At 48.1% G+C, this 21,414-nt stretch overlaps 1 protein-coding gene across 7 annotated transcripts in view; it reads left to right on the forward strand.

Moving 5' to 3' along the window:
• LOC104309640 (core histone macro-H2A.1) overlaps positions 1-21,414 on the forward strand; it is a 44,558-nt gene that overhangs the window by 14,929 nt on the left and 8,215 nt on the right. Inside the window, exons 3-8 of one of the 7 annotated variants that reach the window (XR_008462649.1) lie at positions 6,206-6,312; positions 7,620-7,817; positions 10,274-10,384; positions 16,468-16,567; positions 17,987-18,077; positions 21,266-21,362. Coding sequence is in view for 4 of the 7 variants with exons in the window: in XM_054168712.1 (XP_054024687.1) it covers positions 6,206-6,312; positions 7,620-7,817; positions 10,274-10,384; positions 16,468-16,567 (516 nt within the window). In the remaining 3 variants the exon portion in view is untranslated. Of the gene's footprint in view, positions 1-6,205; positions 6,313-7,619; positions 7,818-10,273; positions 10,385-16,467; positions 16,568-17,986; positions 18,078-21,265; positions 21,368-21,414 lie in introns of those variants that run through there. The other 6 variants (XR_008462648.1, XR_008462647.1, XM_054168713.1 and 3 more) reach the window with 6 other exon arrangements.

Raw genomic sequence — 21,414 nt, forward strand, 5'->3', positions numbered from 1 at the left:
TAATAAAACCATTTACACCAGCTGCCAGATGATGCTGAAATAAGCACTGTGCAAGAATGAGAGCACAGCATCTATGGATTGCATCAGCTTTGGGCATTGTTTAGTAAAGCCTTTAGCACAGGCTTGTGTGTCTTGCCCCTCTTTGTAGGGGCATGACTAGCCCCCCTTTGAAACATGTACCCTTGTCCTCCTTCAAGCCCAGGCTTTGGAGTCACTGCAGTAAAAGCCAAAATGTCAATATTAAATCCTCTCCTTTTCTGGTCATGACATTATTATTGTTCACTGAATCTGCCACTTGACTTCTCTGATGTTTGAAAGTGCCAAACACGTGCCTGCAAAAGTCAAAGACTAAGGTGGGCCCAAGTCTTGAGTAGTCTCCTGTGGCCTGTTAACAGCCAGAGCAAAGCATCCATGCTGCAGTTGATCAAGCACCTTCTAGCAGCAGTCAGATTCATCACCTTCGAGGACATTTCTAAAACACACATAAAGGGTTAGGAGGAGCAGAAAGTGAGAGCTGCTGGGTGGAGGGAGAAAAAGAAAGAGAAGAAAGGTTCCCCTGAGTTAGATCAGAATTCTTGGAGAAGAAAGAGGCTATCTCTTGGGGTGTGACTGTTGCTGTAAGTAATATTTGGGATGAGCTTCACTTTGAGCTGTGCCTGACAAGTGAGCTCTCCCGGGTCTGCAGAGCAGCAGTAAAGCAAGCCATTAAACAACAAATGGGGAGTTAAATAACACTGAACCTCACCAGCATTTGCTCTCTTTTTTAACTTCTTTTTCTTTAGTATTAAAGTACAGAAAAGAGCTGGAAAGCACTGTGAGTCAGAGCAGCTCTAAGTGGAAGTGGCTTTTGTGGCCTGAACTTGGGCTTTATGTAAGCAGCAGTCTGTCATCCACCTCCCAGCAACACAAACTTCCAATGCCTTGGCAAAGTTAATAGTTCCTTCTTTAAGGGGCCTAGTTTTGGTACAGCTCAGACACTAAAGACTGAAGGGTTTGGGGTTTTTTATCACATCCTAAGAGAGGGATTGCCCTGCTGAGAGCTGAGGTTTCATCAGGGCTTGTTCAGAGCAGTAAAATTCCTCTAATTGATTTTTCAGTGCATCAAATTTCCATGACTGTGAACGGAGGCTGAGAACTGGCTTATTGGAACGCAGGAGAGGGGAGAGCGTTGTTAAATGATTCTACCTTTGCCCCTGCGACTGCAGATTCCAGGGGGATTGGGTGGAATACACAGAGAGAAGAATGCAGGAAACTCTTTAACCATCTTGCCTGATTGGGGTTGATGGGTTAAAACCTTCTGGAATTATGGAAAATGATTCTGAAGTCAATAAAACGCTGATGGAAGGCTGATGAACTTGGTGTACAATAAACAGACTCCTTGTCACCTCGTTGGCTTTGTAGCAAATGCCTAATTCTCGGTGGAATTGTATCAACATTCAGCTGCTTTGATTCCTGGGTGTCCTCCTCAATTTTCTGGTTTGAGGAGAGGCTTCAGGACGCTTGGAAACCCCTGACCTGTTCCTGGAGGAACTTGGTGTTCAGAAACTGGCCTTGTATCAACACATCACCTGGTAGTTGTTAAGAGTTTAATTTTCAAAGCTATGATTTCATCTCCCTGAAGAGAAGGGGGACAAAGGGATTGAATGCAGCAGCAGTGGGTTAGCTTGAGATGTAAAAACACCCCCCAAAACAAAAAGGGAAAACGTTTGGGGATGAACTCAGAGCAGGCTGAGCTGAGCAGTTACATTCTGAAAGGATTATTGCCTGGAGTGCTTGATAAACCAAAGGCCTTGTCATTTAGGCATTCCATTCCATAATGACCAGTAATGCTTTGTTTGAAAGGTAAGGGAAATGAACTGGAGGACCCTGCAAGAGCGGGAGAAGGCAGCACACTTCAGTTTGCAGGGCCGCAGTTCCTGCGGTGCCTGCTTTGTCTGGGTCCAGCAGCAACTTGTTTCCTTTGACCCTTGTGTTGAGCTCTTGCTCCAACATTTGTGAGTGTGGTGAAATGCCAGAGCAATGCTGCTTGAGGCAGAGCAGTGCCACTGTGAGACAGCGGATAATGGAGTTGGGAGCTTAGCGGGATGTCCGAGAGGCGACCAAGGAGCAGAGCCTCCGCAGGTGAAGGATGAGGAACTCGCCCTGAAAGCTGGCTTCCAGGCGAGGTTTCTGTGCAGACTTCTGACACTTTTTGGTTGTGTTTGAGTAGGAAGTGCCTTCAGAACAGCTTTTCCTGTGGTCTTATCTGGGGCCTCAGTACAGAGATAGGAAACCTCTTTTCCTTTCCCCTTCAAAAATATTTAACTGAACTTTTAACAACCTCAGCAGGCAGCAAGCCACCGCTCCTGGGTGCAGCACTGGGCACGTGCTCAGGCCACCGCTCCTGGGTGCAGCACTGGGCACAGGCTCAGGCTACCGCTCCTGGGTGCAGCACTGGGCACGTGCTCAGGCTCAGCTTTCACTCCCCTTCTCCCTCTGCCCCCTGCTAAACCTTGCAGAAGAGTTTTTCATTTGCTGTGAATGAGAACTGTATTTAGGCTAATTTGGAAGAGAAAATGACTTCTGGAACTTCCAGGGTCCCTTCCAACTCAAACCATTCTACGATGCTGTGAAATTCATGTCTCACTTGAACCATTTACTTTAAAGAGAACTGAAAAGAAGAAGAATACCTCTCACAGCTCTTTGAAATGAAATTGATGTTCATGCTATAGTCAAACTGGAGGCAGCCATCCCCTTGCCTGCTACATAACAGCTGGCCATCCCTGAGTATAGCCCACACTGACATGGCTCCCCTTCTTCATTCTTCTTTTCCTAATTGCATACATGGGTTTGGGTTATTTTGTTTGAAATGGTTTAAGAGCCCAGAAAAAGCTATTTGGGCAACTAAAGAGTATCCCCTAGTATTAAGCTAAGATTTCAACGTGTAATAACTGAAAAATGACACCTTCAGCAGCTCATAACCTTGAGTAATTTCTATATTTTCTTTTATTTAAAAACCCCCAGGGATTTGGGTGTGCAGCAGTTGTGCAAAGCATGCCTCAGAGTTGCCTTTTGCCTGAGTGGTGGTGGTGTAATTATTCTCTAGAGGGGAAATGCCTTGAGTAAATATCTGAAAGGAATGGGATAGACATTATGCAACTTCCATCCTCTCTGTGAGGCCTCCCTTTTCTGAAATGTTCTTGTTTTGGTCTTCTGGCTGGATAAATACAGGCTGAGTGAATCCTGATGTCATGGAAGTTTTTAGGGCTCTCTTTTGCCTCGGTGCTTCCAAACAAACCTTTCTCCCTTGACCCTCTTCGGTTGCAGGAGTTGATCTTTGTGTGTCTGGTTCCTTCCCCACCGTTGGAAGTTTAATGAAACAGAACTCTTCACCGGCTCAGACCTTTGAGCCAGGTAGAGTGGCACTCCCAAAGGTGGGTCTGACCTAGGGACTCAGATCCAATCTCAATTTTAAGTACCTTTTCCCATCTGCTACCATTTGCAGTTCCACACCTAAATCCAGAGTGATTATTCTGGAAGTTTGAGTCAGCTCTCTTATGGAGAGAGTAGGATTTACATCTAGTTTCAAACCTGGAGGAAACACCATTTACATCTTTAATGTTGCATAAACCAACTGTCAGAGTAAAGCTGGCTGCAAGCAACATGCAGGCAAGCAGTCCAGATCCCACCCAGATCCAGAAAGTCCTCATTTCTAGCATCTCTACGGGCTCTGAGCTGTTGGGTTTGGAGTAGGTTGGTCGGTGCTAAATCCAAACGCCGTCATCTGTGTTGGCTTCAGCTCCAACCCCTCCTCATCTGCTGTTTTTAACTAGGGGAGAGCCCTCCCTTGACCAGACTCTGTACACAGCTATGTTTTGCTCTTCTCTGTGCTGTGGTCTCTTTGTGTGTTTGGTTATTATTGGAGACCTGAGGAGAGGCCAGAAGAAAAACTCCACCTTCCCTGCCCTCCTCCTCCTCCCTCCCTCCCTCTCCCCAAGCTCCTCTTCTGTGGTCCCCACTGGCAGTGCAAAGCGTTCTGTTCCTGCAGAGGAAGTGGGGTACCTCAGCTTCCCTAAAGGACCATTAGAGAACTGTAATTTCAAAATGAGTTTCCTGTCCAAGGAAGAGGGCTTAGCACTTACAAGAACAGTTCTCCACTGTACAAGGCAGACATTTTAGTTTTATGAGGAACAAATAAAACATTCCTCTGTGCTTTACAGGCATCACACTTTCTTAGACTCTTTAGTTAGAGAATGAGCTGTCTGCACAGTTGGGCTGATGGGTTGCAGAGAGTAACACGGCCTGACTGTTCAGCACTGCCCCATGCAGTAAAGGAGCAGAGGTAGGGGGAGCAGAGGCAAACTCTAAAGGAATCTGCTGTTGGCAGCAAACCCTTGCCATGCTTTTCAGCCAGCAATAAAAAGTGAGACACAAACAAAACAACTCCTGACCTGGAGAGGTGAAGACGGTGGCGTTAGCGCCGCAGCACAGACTCTTCCCGAGGTGGGTGGGGGTGTGCAGGGTGTCACTGAGAGCACAGCTTGTCCCTTGGAAGGTGAGAACAGCCCTGCTGTCACAAGAAGCTGCACCTCATGGCCGAGCACTGGGCCTTCAAGGATGTGAAAAGGGTCGTGCCAGCTTAAAGGAGTTCCTTGGAGGTGTGGAGAGCACAGTGGGGTTGACCTTACCCTGCTAATCCTTCGTTAAAAAGAAGTTACAGCAGTTGTTGTCAGCATGAAATGTTGAGTTGCTTTGGGGGGCTTAGACTTAAGATTCTGTCTCGCCTCATAATGAAGTTAATTGTGCAATGGTGAAAGCCTAGCAAAGGCCTCTCTGAAGTTTAACTGTGGCCCATCCAGAGGCAGCTGGAGGTTTCCAGTAAGCGTCCCACGAGCTTGTTACGGGACTCGGGATGAAAAAGAACTGGAGAATCATGTACATTCAGTCTGAGGAAAAGCCATAGTCTGTGCCCTGTAGTACTACTCAAGATTTACTATGTGCTATGGTGAAGGTATGTGCTCATGTGGGCTTTGATTTGAGCCTTTTTCATTTCTGGATTAATGTCCTAATTCAGTTCTGTTTGCCTCTAAAGCGAGCTGATGGGGAGAGCTTTCGTGGCGCAGTCAGTTGTTAAAGGTGAAATCGGTCTCATGCCCCATTCTGCTGTTACATTTGAATAGATTAGTGAGTAATAGGTGCAAAAAAAGACAGTTTATTTTCATTTTCCCTTTCCCCAGATGTTAGCAGCTTTGCAAAAGGAAATAGACCAAAAGCAATAGTGAAAGGCAGCCTGTACAGGGAGGGAGATGAAAGCTCCTCTGTAAGGGAGACAGCGAGGGCAGGGAATTGCCAAGGCAGATAAACACATTATGTCACTTTTTTCTTTCTTTTAATGATTCCCCAGGCCTTCTTGTAATGAATTGCATTCTCTGCCTGGGGCTTGTTGGGGGGAGCAGGGAGACGTTAGCAGGGAACGCTCTGGCCTTTCGCTTCACAGATCCTCGCAGGGGAGCCACTTAATCTTTCCTGATCCAAATCAAAGCCATCGTGTGTGTGGCTGTTTAAAATGTTCTGTCAGGACTGGAAATTTCTTCGAAGGAGATAATCTACTAGCAGTAAACAAACATGATTCATCAGCTGCCTTGTCTGGACAGAAACTTCTTTTCAAATAGAAGTGGGGGGGGGGGGGAATCCTGAAGTCAGCGTAGCAGCAGAGTTTGTGCTTTCAGTGTCCTGGCTTGGCTGTGTGCTGACATGCTTCCACAGGGTGAAAAAGGAGAAGCAGACAACAGTGTCTTTTCCAGTCAGGGGAAAGTAGAAGTGATGGGAGCCAGAACTCACATCTATGACAGGTCTGAGGGGATAAAGACCCCACGGCATTTGTACATCTAATTTGTTGTCACTTGATAGGAGAGGGATCTGAGGAGATGAACACACAGCAGCCTTGAAAAGAAGGCTGAGAAGTCAAGAATCTAAGGGAGCTGCTTCAAAAGGGCAGAAACTAAACAGAGTTTAGACCACGGCACTCCCAGGGTGCACTCACCCAGCACTGATTAGACACAAAAAGAAAACGATCACTTTAGAGCTCAGGATCTATTGAGGGCATTCTCCAGCAGTTAGGACTTGCAGGACCTGGTTGAGCTCTCTCTGGCTGGCTGCTGAGTAGCACATTGATTTCTCTTAACGATCCCAGTGTCATTAAAAGGCTTTTTGGCTTTTTTCTCAGCGGAAATTCTGGAACTGGCTGGAAATGCAGCAAGGGACAACAAGAAGGGTCGAGTCACTCCTAGGCACATCCTGTTGGCCGTAGCAAATGATGAAGAATTAAATCAGGTAAGGAAAAACTCCGCTGTGTGAGGCCCAGGATTTCCTTTAGGCCTTTTTAAATTGTCTTTCCATAGAGCTGAATTGTAACTCAAGACCTCAGCTTATTGAGTACCCCACCAGGCAGCAGCCCGTTCACTCGCCGGCACTGCCTTTGTAACTGACTGCAGCACTCAGCTCCATTGGATCTTCCAGGGCTCTTCAAATGGGTTAGAATGCAGCAGAGACGCACCGCTGCATTTGGCCACCTTGTTACAGCCATCTCTGGTAGAGAGGGATGTTGTCAGACCTCCACAGAGACATGGAGCAGATCTTGGGGGTGCTTTGTTCTGTTTGGTTTTGTTTCCCCTCTTACGGAGCTTAAGGGCTCAGTGGGACCTATCCTGTTCCCATTGAAGTCTGTCTGTGTGACCACAGAATTAAGAGCTCTGGAACTCTTGCAGGTCTGTGTCCTTTGCAGGTTTTAAGATGCCTTTAACTTGGCCCAAAAGAAATTGGCCACCACTGTTAGTGCTGTGGTGTCAGGCAGAGACCCTGGCTGGGATTAATGTACCTTTGTGTGAGGTGCTGCAAAAATGTGCCTGAAAAGCTGCTTTTCCCAGCCTGTGTGTCATGATGGAGCAGGGGGGGGAAATTATATCCCCAAACCAACCTCCTCTTGGCTTTGTCTGAAATTTGATCATACTTTCCATTCACCATCCCTTTGTAAGCTTGGAGCCTCACTCAGCTGTGGCTGGGGAGCAGTAAGCACAAATCAGGAGGTGAGAGTACCTGAGGGACTTTGATGTCACCATTTGTATCCTCCCAAATAGTGAATTAGACCCAGTCAGATGTATAAAAATTGGGCTGAAGTGAGTTTTAGTATGGAACATGATGGATTTCACTCCTGCTTGTAAAGGCTTGGGTGAACTGCACGCTTTGGAACCATGATCTGCTTTTCTTCAGCCACATTAAGAGGTTTTTTCAGTTGAAGTTTCTTTGGTGTCTCTGCAAAGCCTTATGGCTGGGGCTGTCCTCCTTTGCAGTAGCTGGGTAACAGTCTTCATTCCATGGCTGCACAGAAACAGGGCTTGTGTGAGCCCAAGTGATGCTGACAGTGAGAAGCATTTGTGCAGGAAGAATACACCCTGCCTTTATAGTCACAATGCAGTGCCTGATCAGCTTCTTTCCATCCCTCTGGTGCCCCTCCACAAGGGCAGTGTGGTGAGAAACACGCAAGAAGCAGTTCAGACTCAAGGCAATAAGCAGAGTTTGCAGTCAGTGCCACTCTCTGTGCACTGGGGAGTCACTGTTGGTGGTGCTGTTTTGTCCCTTAGCTATTGAAAGGAGTCACCATAGCCAGCGGCGGAGTCCTGCCCAACATTCATCCAGAGCTCCTGGCGAAGAAGCGGGGATCAAAAGGAAAACTGGAAGCCATCATCACTCCACCTCCAGCAAAGAAGGCAAAGTCTCCATCACAGAAAAAAACTGTATCAAAGAAAACAGGAGGCAAGAAAGGGGCAAGGAAATCCAAGGTAGAGTCCTCTGCTTGTTTTGAACCCAAACTGGCTCATGAGCAGCAGCTGTAGGGAGCATCACACAGGGGGAGATGTCCTGGGTGTTGGGAGCAATCCTGGTTTCAGTAGAACTGTAAGCAAATGCTGAAGGAGGAGTGCTGCCCTCTCTCCAGTGCAGCTGGAAGCCTGGAAAGCCTCAGCAGTGGCACGGGCACAGCCAAGCTGTAAATCCTCTGCATGAAACAGTTGTTTGGTGGGCACAGGCTGGAGGCAGCACAGGAGGGAAGAACAGAGTGTTTGGGGGCTTTACCAGTTGTGCCTTACTGGTACTTTGCTTGGACTTTGCTCAAGTATTGCTGTGTGCCTGCAAGGAAGAGGGAATCTGGGGTGTTTGTCACAAGTCAAGTCACACTAAAGCAGCATTTGGCAGTTTTAAGTTCAGGAGAAAACCAACGCAAATCATTGCATTGTAATCGTGTCCTCAGCACGTCAGGATCCTGCTCTCCAGTCTTGTACTCTTCTGTTGTTTGTTGGGAGGTTTTTCAGAGGGGTTTGGGTTTGGTCTAGCTTAGTATAAGGTTCATTTTAGTTACTTGGTGAAATCCAGGGAGTGTGAAATCCTCCTCCTGAAGCAGGATGCAGTTGTACTGGATCAGATACCTGAGTCTGCTGCAGCAGCAGAGAAAGTGCATTGTGGCCACACAGAAATTCGTTTGGCTGAGGTACAGACCCTCAGATCTCCTCTGTTATTATTATGGTTTAGATGGGACTCTTCCATATTTAGACTTGGGGGGGGTTGAGTCCTAATCATTAATTAAACTCATTCAAAATGAGGTGTGGAGGTAAGGGGAAGAAGAGGACCAGAATGGGATCTCCCTCATGCTGGGAAGCTAAGAGTAACAACCTTTTGAGGCTGAGCTGAGCTGAGCTTTCGTTCATGCCTTTTTCTTCAGTTTCAGGTTGTGGGGTAGGGAATCTTCCTGATGAGTTTATGTGACCAAGGATATTTTTGGGGGGGAGGTTATTTTGTTGGTGGTTTGTTTTTTGCTTTATTGGGGTGGTTTTTTTGGGGGTTTTGTGACAGAACAACTACTGTCAAGCAATAGGTTGGGGAAGCAGGAGGAGAAGCACACCAGTGTCACAGGAGATGGACAGTGCTGGCTTAGGCAAAGCTGCAGTGTCCACCCTGGGTGTCCCTGCTGGTGGTTACTTGGTCACTCTTCTGATTGTTTCACACTTGTGTTTTTCAAGCTGTTGAATTTCATCTTTTCCCCCTAGAACACCTAGTAGCTGGCATTCCAAGGGCAGTGCTTCTAGTGCCCATGCACTAATCATTTCCCTAAATCTGGGGAATTCTTTCCCCCTGCTTGATTACAAAAGCAGGAAGTCTGTTGTGGGGTTCTGTTTTTCTTCCACACAATAAACTGTATTGTCTGCTTACTCTATTGGTATTTGGCTAACAGTAAACTCCTGGGGAATTGAAATGGGACCCATGAAAATCTAATTTTCAAGACATTTGTGCAAAGCAAAGCATGGTTACAGCTTCTGGGAGCACAAATGTACTCCTAGCATCAAAGTGCTTTTGGCTGCTCAGCCACAGATCGAGTTGTTGTACTTGGGAAGGGGACAAAAGCAGAGCAGTGGCTTGCTCAGTATTCCAGGTGTGCTCTTTAGCTTCAGCACTGATACTGCTGAGGCACCAAATACCTGTCTGAAACCACAGTTTTACTGAGAATGTGAAATGACTTTTGTCACTGGTTGGGTTTGGAACCACAGCAGTCACTCCCTGTCTTCATCAGACATCCTTTTCAACACGCTCCTGAGTCTTACTTTCATTCAGTAGATCGATTCAGCCCTGAAACCTGGCATTTTCATTCAGTTCAAGGGGGGGGCTGAGGGCATCTCCTCCTCCCCCTGTGCTTTTACTGGAGATAAGGAAGGTGATGATGTTAAACATTCTCAGGCTGTTTCCTCCTGCTAGGCAGGTGGAAAGCAAACTTCTTCTGGCACCAGCTGTAAGGACAGGCAGATTTCAAAGCAATCTTTGTAAGGAGAAGTTTGTGAAACCTGGCAGCAGCTCCCTTCACTGAGGGAGGAAATTTGCACTCTGGCAAGTCAGTTTTTATCTGGGAATGAATGCCTGCCCACACATACAAACTGATACAGTGTCTTGTTCCACACAAGCCATTAGAGAGCTGTTACAAGTCTGAGGTTGTTTCCATGTCCCATGCAAAACTGAAGAGGAGTGTGGTCTGCACTCTGTGCTGGCAGGGCAAGGGAAGGCTGCTGGAGAAGGGCAGGTGCTGAGGCCCTGCTGCCTTCAGCTCTGGTCAGTCCCTTTAGCTGGACTGAAGGACAAACTCCAAACACCAGGCTTGGTGCTGGCCTGCTGAGCATTTATGGCACATCATCTATCTTAGTGTTATTGAAGTGCTTTTCTTTCAGCCTTAACTAATTCACTGTATTTTTGGAAGAAGAAACAGGGAGAAGTGAGCAAATCAGCCAGTGCTGACAGCACAACAGAAGGGACTCCTGCAGATGGCTTCACAGTGCTGTCCACCAAAAGCCTGTTCCTTGGCCAGAAGGTATGCTCCTGCATTTTTACAACTCAACACCTGGTTTTCAGTGCTGCTTAGGGAACAGCCTTTGCCACCAGCCCCATCTCCCCAAGACACCTAGGTACAATGGACATTTCCCCACTCAGCACTCCAGGAGGTGTATGATGCTAGTTTGTGAGCAAAGAAATTCTCTGAAACAGCCTTCAGATCATTTGGAAAAAGGCAGAAGTGAGTCTTCCTATGGCTACATAATTGAATACTTACACAGAAGGAGAGGCTGTGTGCTTGTAATCTGTCTCCTTGTTCCTGAACAGCATAATGGTTACAGCTAAGCTTCTGCCAAAGATGAGATTATTCCAAGAATCCAATGTCTTTTTCCAAGGAGCAGCCCACTTGCTGTGCTGCTGTAAAGGATTCCCAGGTTTTTATCAGAACCTGTTTCAGAGCTCTGCTGGGTTCCTGTTCTGTTCTGCTGTTATTGACCCAAGTTAATGTCATAATGAATGATGCCTTTATCAAAAGCTAGAAGTCAACAATCCTTTTTTTCCCCCTGTGAATATGCTCTGGGACATGTGGTGGTTGAATACAGCTACAGATCTGCTTAAAGAGAGGCTGCACTTACAGAGACAAGTCATTAAATGAAATTGGGCCTGTCTTGCAAGCTGCCTTTAGCTCATGATACCAAATTGTGTCAAGCAAAACTGCATCTTTCTTCTGTCATTCAGTAATCAGATCATTGTGCTGTAAGTCATAAGAGATGAGCCATTGTCCATTGTGGAATGTATCTCCTCTGAGTCATTGTTATTTCATGCTGAGGTTGGTCTCCATTTATCCTGCCACAGTTTCTTTGCTCACTTTAACATGCATGAGAGTAATGTTAATTCTTGTGCAAAATTCCTGGTTCCCCACCTTTCATTTTAGAGCTGGAGCTAGATTGCTGCTTGGCTGGGGGTTTGTTGTTTGACTGCCACTAAGGGAGTGGGTTTGAACATATTTGAACACACTAGAACTCCAAATTTATAACCTGCATTCCTATTTCAAGGAAGCAAGGTCAGACTGGGGGACCTGCTTCTGAACTCCTTTCAGTTACCATAGGAAACCTGTGCTAAGCCCTAGCACTCTTCCAGCAAGTCACCCAGCAAAGCAGTGGGGCTCTGCTGTTGGGCTCAGTGGAAGAGAACCATGAGCTCCAGGACTGCCTTAAGCTGTGATGAGCAAAGCCAGTGCCTGCTGTAGAGCTTTCCAGTGAGTAACTTGTACTGGGAAGAGGACTTGCTGGCTTTCTCATGCACTTGGCATGCAGCCCCCTCCAAAGCTCCATTGTGTGACACGTCCATCCCACACTGCTTTGCTCTCAGTCAGCCCTGCCCATGAGGGAGGCCAAGAGTTGGCCTTCACTTGTAACACAGTGCACAGAATTAGAAGCAGCAAAAGGAGCCCCCATTTGTCTGCTGGGAGGGGACATTCCAAAGGAAGCAGATTCCTTTCTGAGGGTTAGAGGATGCACAAGGTGCTGCTGAGATGTGGCTATCACAGCTTGTAGTTTGCTTTTGATTCCCTCTGAGAAGCTGCCTGCAGAGGCCATGAATGGTTAGTTGTAGGAAGCTGGGGAAAGTGAGGTGGGGCTAACAAAGTTAAGCATTTTCCAGATCATCCTCTGTGTGAGTTCACTGAAATTCTTCCCCTCTTTGAGCTGGTAATAGCTGAATGTCTCAGTTATAGTTTTGCCCCCAGAGCAGCACACTTAGAGCAGCCTGAATTCTTTTGAGGCTGAAAATGTGGCAAGCTCAGAATGCAAAAAGCCCTTTGCCCTGTAGTGATCAACAGGATTTTATTTAGCATTAAAAGAACCCAGGAAACCTGATGCTAGCTGGCTCCTGGGTGTATTTTCAGACCATTCCCCAGAAGGTCTCCTCAAAACTATCCAAATCATTTGGATTTTCTTGTGATAAAAAAGGCAAAGATAAAGCTTTAAATCCTGGGATCAGTGGGAGTTGAATGTTTCCTCTCTCCTAAACCTGAGGTGTGTTTTGTCAGGCCAGGAGGCTGCAGGGTGTGCCAGGCTGGCTGCTGCTGCCTGCAGACTGTCACCTGGGTGCTGGTGCTGCTGGTTCCTTCTTTAAGTGACACGTGGCAGGCTCCAGTAATTGCTGTTTGCTTTGGGAGTTTGCAAAGTAACGATAACAACTCTCTGTCAAACTCCAGTGACTCTGGAGCAGCTCAGTGCTGCCCTTAGCCATTTCTACAGGCAATTGCTGTTTAAAAAGATAATGACTCTTTAAAGCTTTATCCAAGTTGAGACCTCATGGTTAACAGGACAAAAATCAGCTTGGTTAGAGCTCCCACCTGGTAATCACAAACACAATGAGCAGGGGATGTTCTTCAGTAGCAGTGCTGGGCAGTTCAGTCCCTTGGACCTGGGGATCTTGTGTTTTCCAAGAGGGTCTGGAGGCAGAAGCTGTTTGCCTCTTTGGAGGAGGGTCTCATTCCATTCAGCAGAGCCTCTCTCCTTAAACAGCATTTTGAGGGCAGGAGAAATCTGCTGATCTCTGAGGCAGGGAGGACAGTGTTCAGGTAGAGGCCTGGAAGCCATGGCTCCTGGCTTCTGCTTTCAGCTGCTTCAGAGACACTGGGAATCTCCTCTTCTCCCTCTGCTGCCTTCCCCATTCATGAAGTGGAGATACACACTCCTTTCATGGATGGTAGGAAAGTCTGCTGTGTTGAAACATGTTGAGCTTTTCCATTTGAAAAGTAAGAATGTTCCTGTGAACCACAGGCCTCTGATGGCTTCTTGACTCTGCAGCACACTGGGATGTTCTGTGTGTTCTTAATAAGCCTGAAACCAGAACACCCAAACAAACAATCATTCTCTTCCAAGCCTCCTGGACATCCTTGAACACCTTTGCAGCACGCCTCTGTGGTCTGCAAAACCGCTGCCTGCTGGCTCAGGAAGTATTTACTAGCTGCAGGGAAGGAAGAAAACAATCCTGTTGGCAGTGTCGTGGCACTCAGCAGGGCTGAACAGGAAAAGTCTTGGCTCCATACTTCTGATACCATAGAATCACAGCATGGTTTGGGTTGGAAGAGACCTTAAAGAACATCCAGTTCCAACCCCCCTGCTATGGGCAGGGATACTTTCTCTTAGCCCAGGTTGCTCGAGGTCCCATCCAACCTGGCTTTCAACACTTCCAGGCTTGGAGCCTCCACAGCCTCCCTGTTCCAGTGCCTCACCACCCTCATGGGGAAGAATTTTTTCCTAATGTCTAATCCAAACCCAGCTTCTTCCAGTTTAAATACCTCCAGATTTAATTGCTGAAAACAGAGGAGACTGCTGCAAAGCTGGCTGTTTCAAGTCCTGTTAGTGCAGTAAGGCAAACTGCTGACTTTCAGCAGGAAATGCAGGTCAGGAAATGGCAAAGAACCCTGCAGTTATACCTGTGGAAGTGTATTAGTGCTACACTAATTAAATATGAAGATCTGGTTTATATGCAATGATTTCACATCCCACAAGTGGCATCCCTGTGGAGATGTGGTGTCCTGAGACCATTCCTGGAGCAGGTGCAGAGCTGTAAGACCTTGAGGCCAGGCGTTAGGCTTTGCTCTTTCAGAGAGGGCTCAGCTTGTTGTCTGCAGCAGGCACCTTCAGTTCTTTGTGTGGAACTCGTCCCAGCAACAGTTCCAAGAGCTTAAAGGTAATGTTGTGTGAGGGAGGAAGTGCAAGGCTTGGCTCAGGAGATCCTCACAGATGTGCTGGGTGCCATCTGCATTTCTTCTACCTACCATTTGATTTAAATGTTACCCAAAGTGACATCCCTTCTCTGTTGCTCATGGAGCCTGTGCCTGTTTATTTCTGTAAGTGGCTCTTCAGGGGATCACTCCCTCAGTCTGTTACATGCTTCATACTGTTTGGTAGCAAAACTGAGCAGTTCCTCAGGGAAGGGTTTCATTCTGTGGGAAAACCTGGGGGCTTTTGCCTTGCTTTTGGCAATCCAAGAGCTAACAGTGCCCTGACCAGGGAATGCAAACCTCAGCAGCATCACACTCGTGGTGTGGTGATGGGCAGCTCTGTAGGCATTTGTTGTTGCTGTTAAATGGAAACTTTAATTACCAGCTGGTTGCTCTGTAAATCTCATACATGAGCAGGCACAGAGATTAAAGGGTGAAACCAAACCACCCTGCAGCTGAGAGATGAGGGCCCAAAGAGAGTCAGCAGTGAACTGAACAAAGTGTGCTTAGGAAACATACTCCAGTCTCCACAGAGAGCCTTCTGGTGTGTGCATGTGTTCTGTTGTTGGTTTTTTAAGTTCAAAATTCATGAAGTTCCTTTTAACATTCTGGTTTGATTTGAGTTGACTTTTGGTGTTTTGTTGGTTTTTGTTCTTTTAAACAGCAGTTGCCTGTAGTCAAACTCAAGACTCAAACTCAAGTATGAATAACCCCCCACGTGTAGGAGAGTAGGAGAGGCCTGGGAGCTGTTTGGAAAGCAAGCTTGCTTAGATTTGATTGCAAATTCCAGAGCTAAAGCTGCATGCCACTCGTTTCTAACCAGAGTCACCCTGTTTGGAGGGAGCATGGCTTGCTCAAGCCACACATGCAATTGCAGGCTTTGCCAAAGAGAAGGAAGGTCAGTTCATGGCATCCCATCAGCAGGATGGAAATCACTTGAACCCTTGCCTCCTTACCTGGCCCAGTCACCTCTGCTGCTAACATGAATTGGCTTGGAGGCCCTTAGTGAACTCACATAGACAAGGAGAGGGTTTGAAGAGCTGAGCTGACAGAAGGTGGATTACAAACCAAAAGACAGAGCTCAGTTCTTGAGAAGATCAGTTGCCATGCCATGGGTGTTAGGCTTCATAGGCTGAAACCAGCAGGCTTGGGACTAGAAGGGAAGCCTGGCTTAGTTGCAGCTGGCTTCAGGACTTGCATAAAGCAGGGAGAAGCTCCTCTTTCATAGCTGCTCTCCATATTGCCCAATCAGCTGCTGAAGCCATCGTTCTCAATGCATGCTGTAGACAGAGGCATCGTTTATGGGGCAGATAATGCACATCCCCATAGGAAGGGGCCTGGTAAATGCTTTTTGCACTCTGAAGTGATTAAAGTTTTAGCAGTAATAAACCTGGTGCATGTGAACTGAGACCTCCCAAAGCAGTGCCACAAAGCCCCGGCTGTCAGCTTCCTGCACCTCTGAGCACTCCCCAGAGAGCCTCCTCACTAGCCTGGCATGGCAGGCTCAGTTTGTTACCATTGACTCGATGATTTATATGATGAATTGCAAGTCTTGCTCACAATGTGCTGCTGGAAGTTGGAATCTGCACTTTCTCACATGTCTCTAATTCTTTCTGTTCTTTTAAGCTCACACAGTGCAGATGTGAGGTTAATCTGTGCCAACTTCCACAGTTTTCCCCTAGGAGAAATCCTCCTGCTATTGTCACAGCTCAGACAGAAATGGAGATACCCAGGTGTTAATGAGGGGAGCTCCTAAGTGGGGTTAAAATCTCTGTTGCCAGAGATGACAAAAGGGATTAAAGCAAATAAATAAGGGCTAGAAGCAACAAGAGCTCAGTGCCTGCTTCTAGTGTGTCGGCAGCCACCCACAGAGGCAGCAGAGCCGTGCAAAGGCGAGCTGCAGTGCCTGCCACACAGCATGTGGGGCCCCCTGGGAAGGAAGCAGTCCAGCCTCGGCATGGAGGAGTCACTGGGGCCAGGATACTCGCTCACGTTTGCTGGCTCAAAGGAGGAGCAGCAGCACCTTTCCTCCTGCGCTGAGCGCTTCCTGCAACTGGGGCTTAGGAAAGGGCGAGGGGTCCTTCCTCTGTGCTGTGTGGAGAAGCAAACACCCTCTGGTAATGCCCAGCTGAGGATCCCCAAGAGCATGAAGCCAGAGCAGAGCTTGTTAGCAGGTAGAGGCAGGTCCCCGCAGTGGGAAGTGTTTGAGTCTTGTGTTTGAAATCCCTGTTGGCTAATAAGCCTCCCTTACGACCTGCCTTTTGTTTTGCATATTTGTTTGCAGTGATGCTGTCTCCATCTGTGTTGCAAAGCTCACTTTTCTGCAGCTTCTCTGTGATTTCCCAGCTGTCCTGTTATTTCCCACCTCATGCTTTTCTTTTCAGCTGAACCTTATTCACAGTGAAATCAGTAATTTAGCCGGCTTCGAGGTGGAGGCCATTATCAATCCCACCAATGCTGACATTGACCTTAAAGATGACCTAGGTAAATGGGGCATGGGTTGACACAACTAACGGTCACATGGAACTTATGGAACCCAGAATTTACTCTCTAGGGCCTCAGACATTCAGCAAGAGCAGAAATTGAAACCTGGCAGGTTCTGTTTCCTTGAAGAACTCCATTCAAAAGACTCCTTGGGGTTTTTTCCCCACCCAATCTGGACCCTTGCAGCCATTGCTAGTCTTCAAGTCGATTTCACTTCCAACCAGTGGGTTAAATTCTTTTCCATAATGCTCATATGTGACTGTTAGCTGCTCTGGGGGGTTTCTTATGTGGATACTTTGAGGACTAAAATACTTTTTTGTCAGGTTGCCTTCAAAATAAGCAGTTTCTCCACGCTAACTGCAGCCTCCTTTTGTTTGTTCTGTTCTCCCGGCACTCAGAGGAGGCACCAAGCTTCCAAAGAGGAGTAATTAAATAATTAGTTACCCCCAAACCTTTCCTCCCTTGATTTCATGTTTAATTCACTCCAATAATTTGTTTCCCTTACGCTTCAATTACTCCCTGTCACTTTCATATTCAGCCGAAAACAAATCCCGGCCTCGTAGCAGCCCTGAACCCCCAGAGGTGGGGAATCGCTTTGAAAGCTTCTCTCTTGTTTCAGACTGAAGAAACAAATCCTTCTGCCCCAGAAATCTGAAAAGAAACATGAGCTGGCGTGCACCACGGCCTGCACTCCCTTCTCATGTGCCTACACCTGCTGCTGTCTCTTTAAACCTCCTTCATGGAGTACAGCCCAGAATTCTCCGTGACTGCATTCCCTGTGGGAATGTCCACAAGTCACTGAGCAGGAGAAGACAGGAGGAGGCTCAATTGGAAAGCAGCCTTTCTCAGAATGCCTCCTTCTGTGTTTCCAAGCGCACACAGTGAGAAACCTCACCCTGCCTTTAGCTGATCAATCATTGCATCTTCCTGAGCCAAAGTCAGCGCTGGCCCGCCTGCAGGGGCAGGGCTGCCTCCGTCCGAAGGAGCGAGCTGCCGCCTCCCTTCCCGCGCGGCCGAGCGCCTCTCGGCTCTCCCACGCCGACCACATGGAGAAACTGATTATTTGCCGTGGCTCCACCATCCTGATTGCGTAGCCTGGTGCCACGCTCTGTGGGGAACCGCTCGTGGTAGGTTTCTGCAGAGCGAGGCGGGGTGTTAGCCGCTTGGAAAAGCGGAGGTGAGCCGCTGCGATCGCTCTGCCTCGCCGCGGTCCCCTCGATCCGCTCAGTCTCGCTGGGCGCGCCGGCCCCACTGCCCTCTCTCTGCACACACCTGCACACACAGCCCAGCACACCCCTCTGGCGCAAGGTTCGGAGGTGCACAGGTAGGCCGCTGTGGACGCTGGTTCGTGTGTAAATGTAGAGCCTGTGCTGGGTCTCTGTCCAACGTGGTTGATCTCCATCTGTTTACCTGTTGTAGTTGCAAGTTGTACAGGCTGACATTGCCACGATCGACAGTGATGCTGTCGTTCACCCGACAAACTCTGACTTCTACACCGGTGGTGAAGTAGGTAATGGCGAGTTCAGTGCTGCCCAGTCTGTGTGTGTGTGCATGGTCAATCAGCAGCCACAGCTTGGGGTAGCTATGCAGGTTTGCATTCGTTTCTCACTTCCAGCAGTCCTGACCCAGCCTGAAAAGAACTGAAGCCTCGCGAGCTCGCTAGGCGCTTGCGGTGGCGCTGCCCCAAATCGGCCCTTGGGAAGCCAGCTCAAATTGGAGGAGGGCATTCAAAGCAGGCATGTGAGGCAGGGCCGTGCACTGCCACATGGCTTGTGTGAGGTGGGAAGTGCCTGCCTCGAATGTGCTTTGGCTCTTGATCATCAGATCTCTCACCAGTTCCAGCACACGCTCCCTGCCCTGAGTTTCAGGTGTTCACATCTGCCGTGCTGGCTCTAGCCCACCTGAGCTTCTGACCTCACAAGCTTGGGTAGTTCACATCTCACCTAGTGCACTGATGACCTCTGCAGCCCTGCTCACTGGCCCTCATGCCCACGAGCAGAAGGCAAGTGCCACTCGCTGTGCTTGCCAGGCAGCTGGCATCCGAGCTGCAGCAGTGAGAGAAGCCGTGGTAGAAAAACGTCAGCCACCTTAATTCCGTGTCTGAAGTGGCCCCTGAGTAACCTCTCTCAGTGACACTCCTCCACACGCTGTGTTTGGAAGGACCTTGTGGAAGGGTAGCAGCACTCGGCCTGACCTGCCTGGTAATTTGAGAAGGCAGTCAGCATCGGGGCTGAGCACAGAAGCTGCTGGGAAAGGCGATGGCCCAGCCTGCTTTAAACAGCCACCTGATCCCAGCCTTTGCCCTGTGCCTTCTCTTAACCCCATCACTGCCGTGTGATGGTCTCTGCACTCAGGGCAGGCGTCCTGCTGCAGAGCCAGGGCCTGTCCCGCAGCCCTGCTTTTGCTGGAGGGGCTCCCGAGAGTAACACAGACAGATGTAGCTCTCTGCAGGCTGCTGGGCAGGAGCAGCTGTGGCCTGGCTGGCAAGACGTTATGCAGAGACATTAAGTAAGTGTCACAGCGCCCTGTTATCTGAGCAGCAGGCTTCTGAAGGCTGTCAGACCCCTTAGCCAACTGGGGGTCTTTGACTGAGAAACACTTTACCACCCCACACAGAAAATTGCCCCTCAAAGCTGCACTGCCCATGCCTTAGTGTAGGTTCCTCTTGCCTCTGACTGCTGTAAGGAAGAACAGAAGTGCACAAATGCTTAGCTTCCAATGATTAACTTTTACCCATCTAAATTATTTATTTATTTATGTATTATTTTGTTGTTGTTTTTCCCTAACAATTGCAATGTCCTGGGGGCTTCTCCTGAGAGTGGTAGAGCCTAAATTCCTGCTAACGCTGTTTTCAACACTGATACCAATGCCTGCTTGGAAAGCATGAGATAATGATCTGCTTCTCATGGGAGTGACACATATTTATGCCTGTGAGCAAATAAGCTGCTAACCTTGAAGCTGTGAAGCAAGGCTTCCATCCAGAAACTTGCCAGTGCAGTGGAAAATGGTCACATCCACAGTGTCCTTCCCAGCTGAAACTCATTTACCACATAGCTCTGAACTATGGTTTCAGTATAAAGCCTCAGCAGCAATCAGAGGAACAGAACTGATGGGGAACTGCAGCAACCCTCACTGATTCATACCAAAACACTCCCCTTGCTCCTCTCTGTACCAGAGCTGCAAGAAGAGAGCTCAGTGAACTAAACTGACAGGGTTGTTCATCGCTTTTAATTATGAATTAATTCCCAATAGAGGGGGGAAAGCTGATCCTTCTGGATTGAATTAAACCAAACTAGGCTAAATTCCATTAAATGTACAACAGCTTTGCAATGGCAAAGAAATGACCTACTTAATAGATCTTTGCTGTTCCTGGGTTCTGCACAAGGCTTAATTATGTTTCCCCTTGAAACAAGAGAAATTAAGGATTACAAATGTCATGGGGTTTAGGAGTGATCCGAGTTCATGGACTCGAGGGGAATGTAACTGCAGTCTGCACCAACAGAAACAGGAACACTGTGGAAACACAGCGAGGATACAACCAGAGTGGAAGGCTCTTCCCTTCCTCCCCACCCTCCTCAGAGGGATTTTGTAAGACCCTGCTGCTGCCTCAGGGTCTGGTCCACGGTTCAGCCCATGGCTGGTTCAGCAGAGGACGTGATGTCTCCTGCTGTTGTCGATCCACCCAAGCCCCTCAGTTGTGGGTGGATCTCCTTTCCTAGCCTGCTCTCCTGAGACACCTTGCAGCTACTAGCAAAGCCATCAGTGTCTTCTCCAGGAGATTTGTGCAAGGTGCCTTCCACTCTGTGTCAGGGAGACAGGTGACTTGGGGTTTCAAACAATTCTCTACAAGGAGTTTGTTTGTTTAAACTTTGACCAAAGCATTTATACCAAAGAGCTGAACTGAGGCCAAAGAGCAAGCCTGGCCTGTGGGGGCTGGCCCTGCAGCCCAGCTCTTGGCAAAGCACTGGGACCCGCTTCTGACCAAACAAAAAGCAAGAGAAGAGGCAGAGGCTTTTTAATCCTCCTCAGCTTTTGCACCCCAAAAGCAATAAGCAGAGGCAGGGTCACAGAGTCAGCTCCTGACCAAACAAACAAATGCATTCTTGTTTCCAACTTTAACCTGCATTAAGGAAGAAATGTAGCTGTGGTGCCAAACCCAAAGCATCTGGTGGCTCCCTGAGCTGCAGCCCAATCTTTGGAGGAGGGCCTCTGCTCCCCTGAGCATACAGTATGTGCACTTCCATCAGAAACTGCAACTTGTCTTTCCTCATCAGTGGAAGTAAGGGGTGTCACCAAGTGTCTGCTAGAGATCCTAGTTCTGAAGTGTTGGCAATCAGTTCTCACAGTGATGTCTCAAGCCAGAGCCTGGATGAATCACTGCTTTTCACTTCTCTGCCTTTGCAATGTGCACAGCGCAGAATCCTGTGGGGTGATGCTTTATGTAGTCAGGAAACTGCTTTCTTGGGCTGTGTTTTCTATTCAATATTTCAAACTAGAGCTGCAAAATAAGATCTAAACCATTTAGAGATGGACTGCCTTTGTCAAGAGCACCCCTTTGGTTGCCCTGCGACGCCGCACAGCTCTGCTCCTCCCAGAATGACCTTGCCCAGCTCCTTAGCTGTAGCTAGAGAAGTTCTTTGGAGGAAAATGTTCCTTAGAGATTCTCCTGATTTCTGAGGCTCTTCCTCTTGGTTAAAGGTGGCTCAACAAGCTGGGCAGTTACCAAGTAAAGCAGCCCGCTGCACTCACGAGACTGTTTCATTCCTGGTGCCACCTGTTGGGGTCAGGGACCAAGATCAGGTGAGTTTCAAATTCTTATTGTGGCAAATGGCTCTTTAAAACAATTT

This window comes from Dryobates pubescens, chromosome 16 (genome assembly GCF_014839835.1).
Source record: "Dryobates pubescens isolate bDryPub1 chromosome 16, bDryPub1.pri, whole genome shotgun sequence".
NCBI classification, from domain to species: Eukaryota; Metazoa; Chordata; class Aves; order Piciformes; family Picidae; genus Dryobates; species Dryobates pubescens.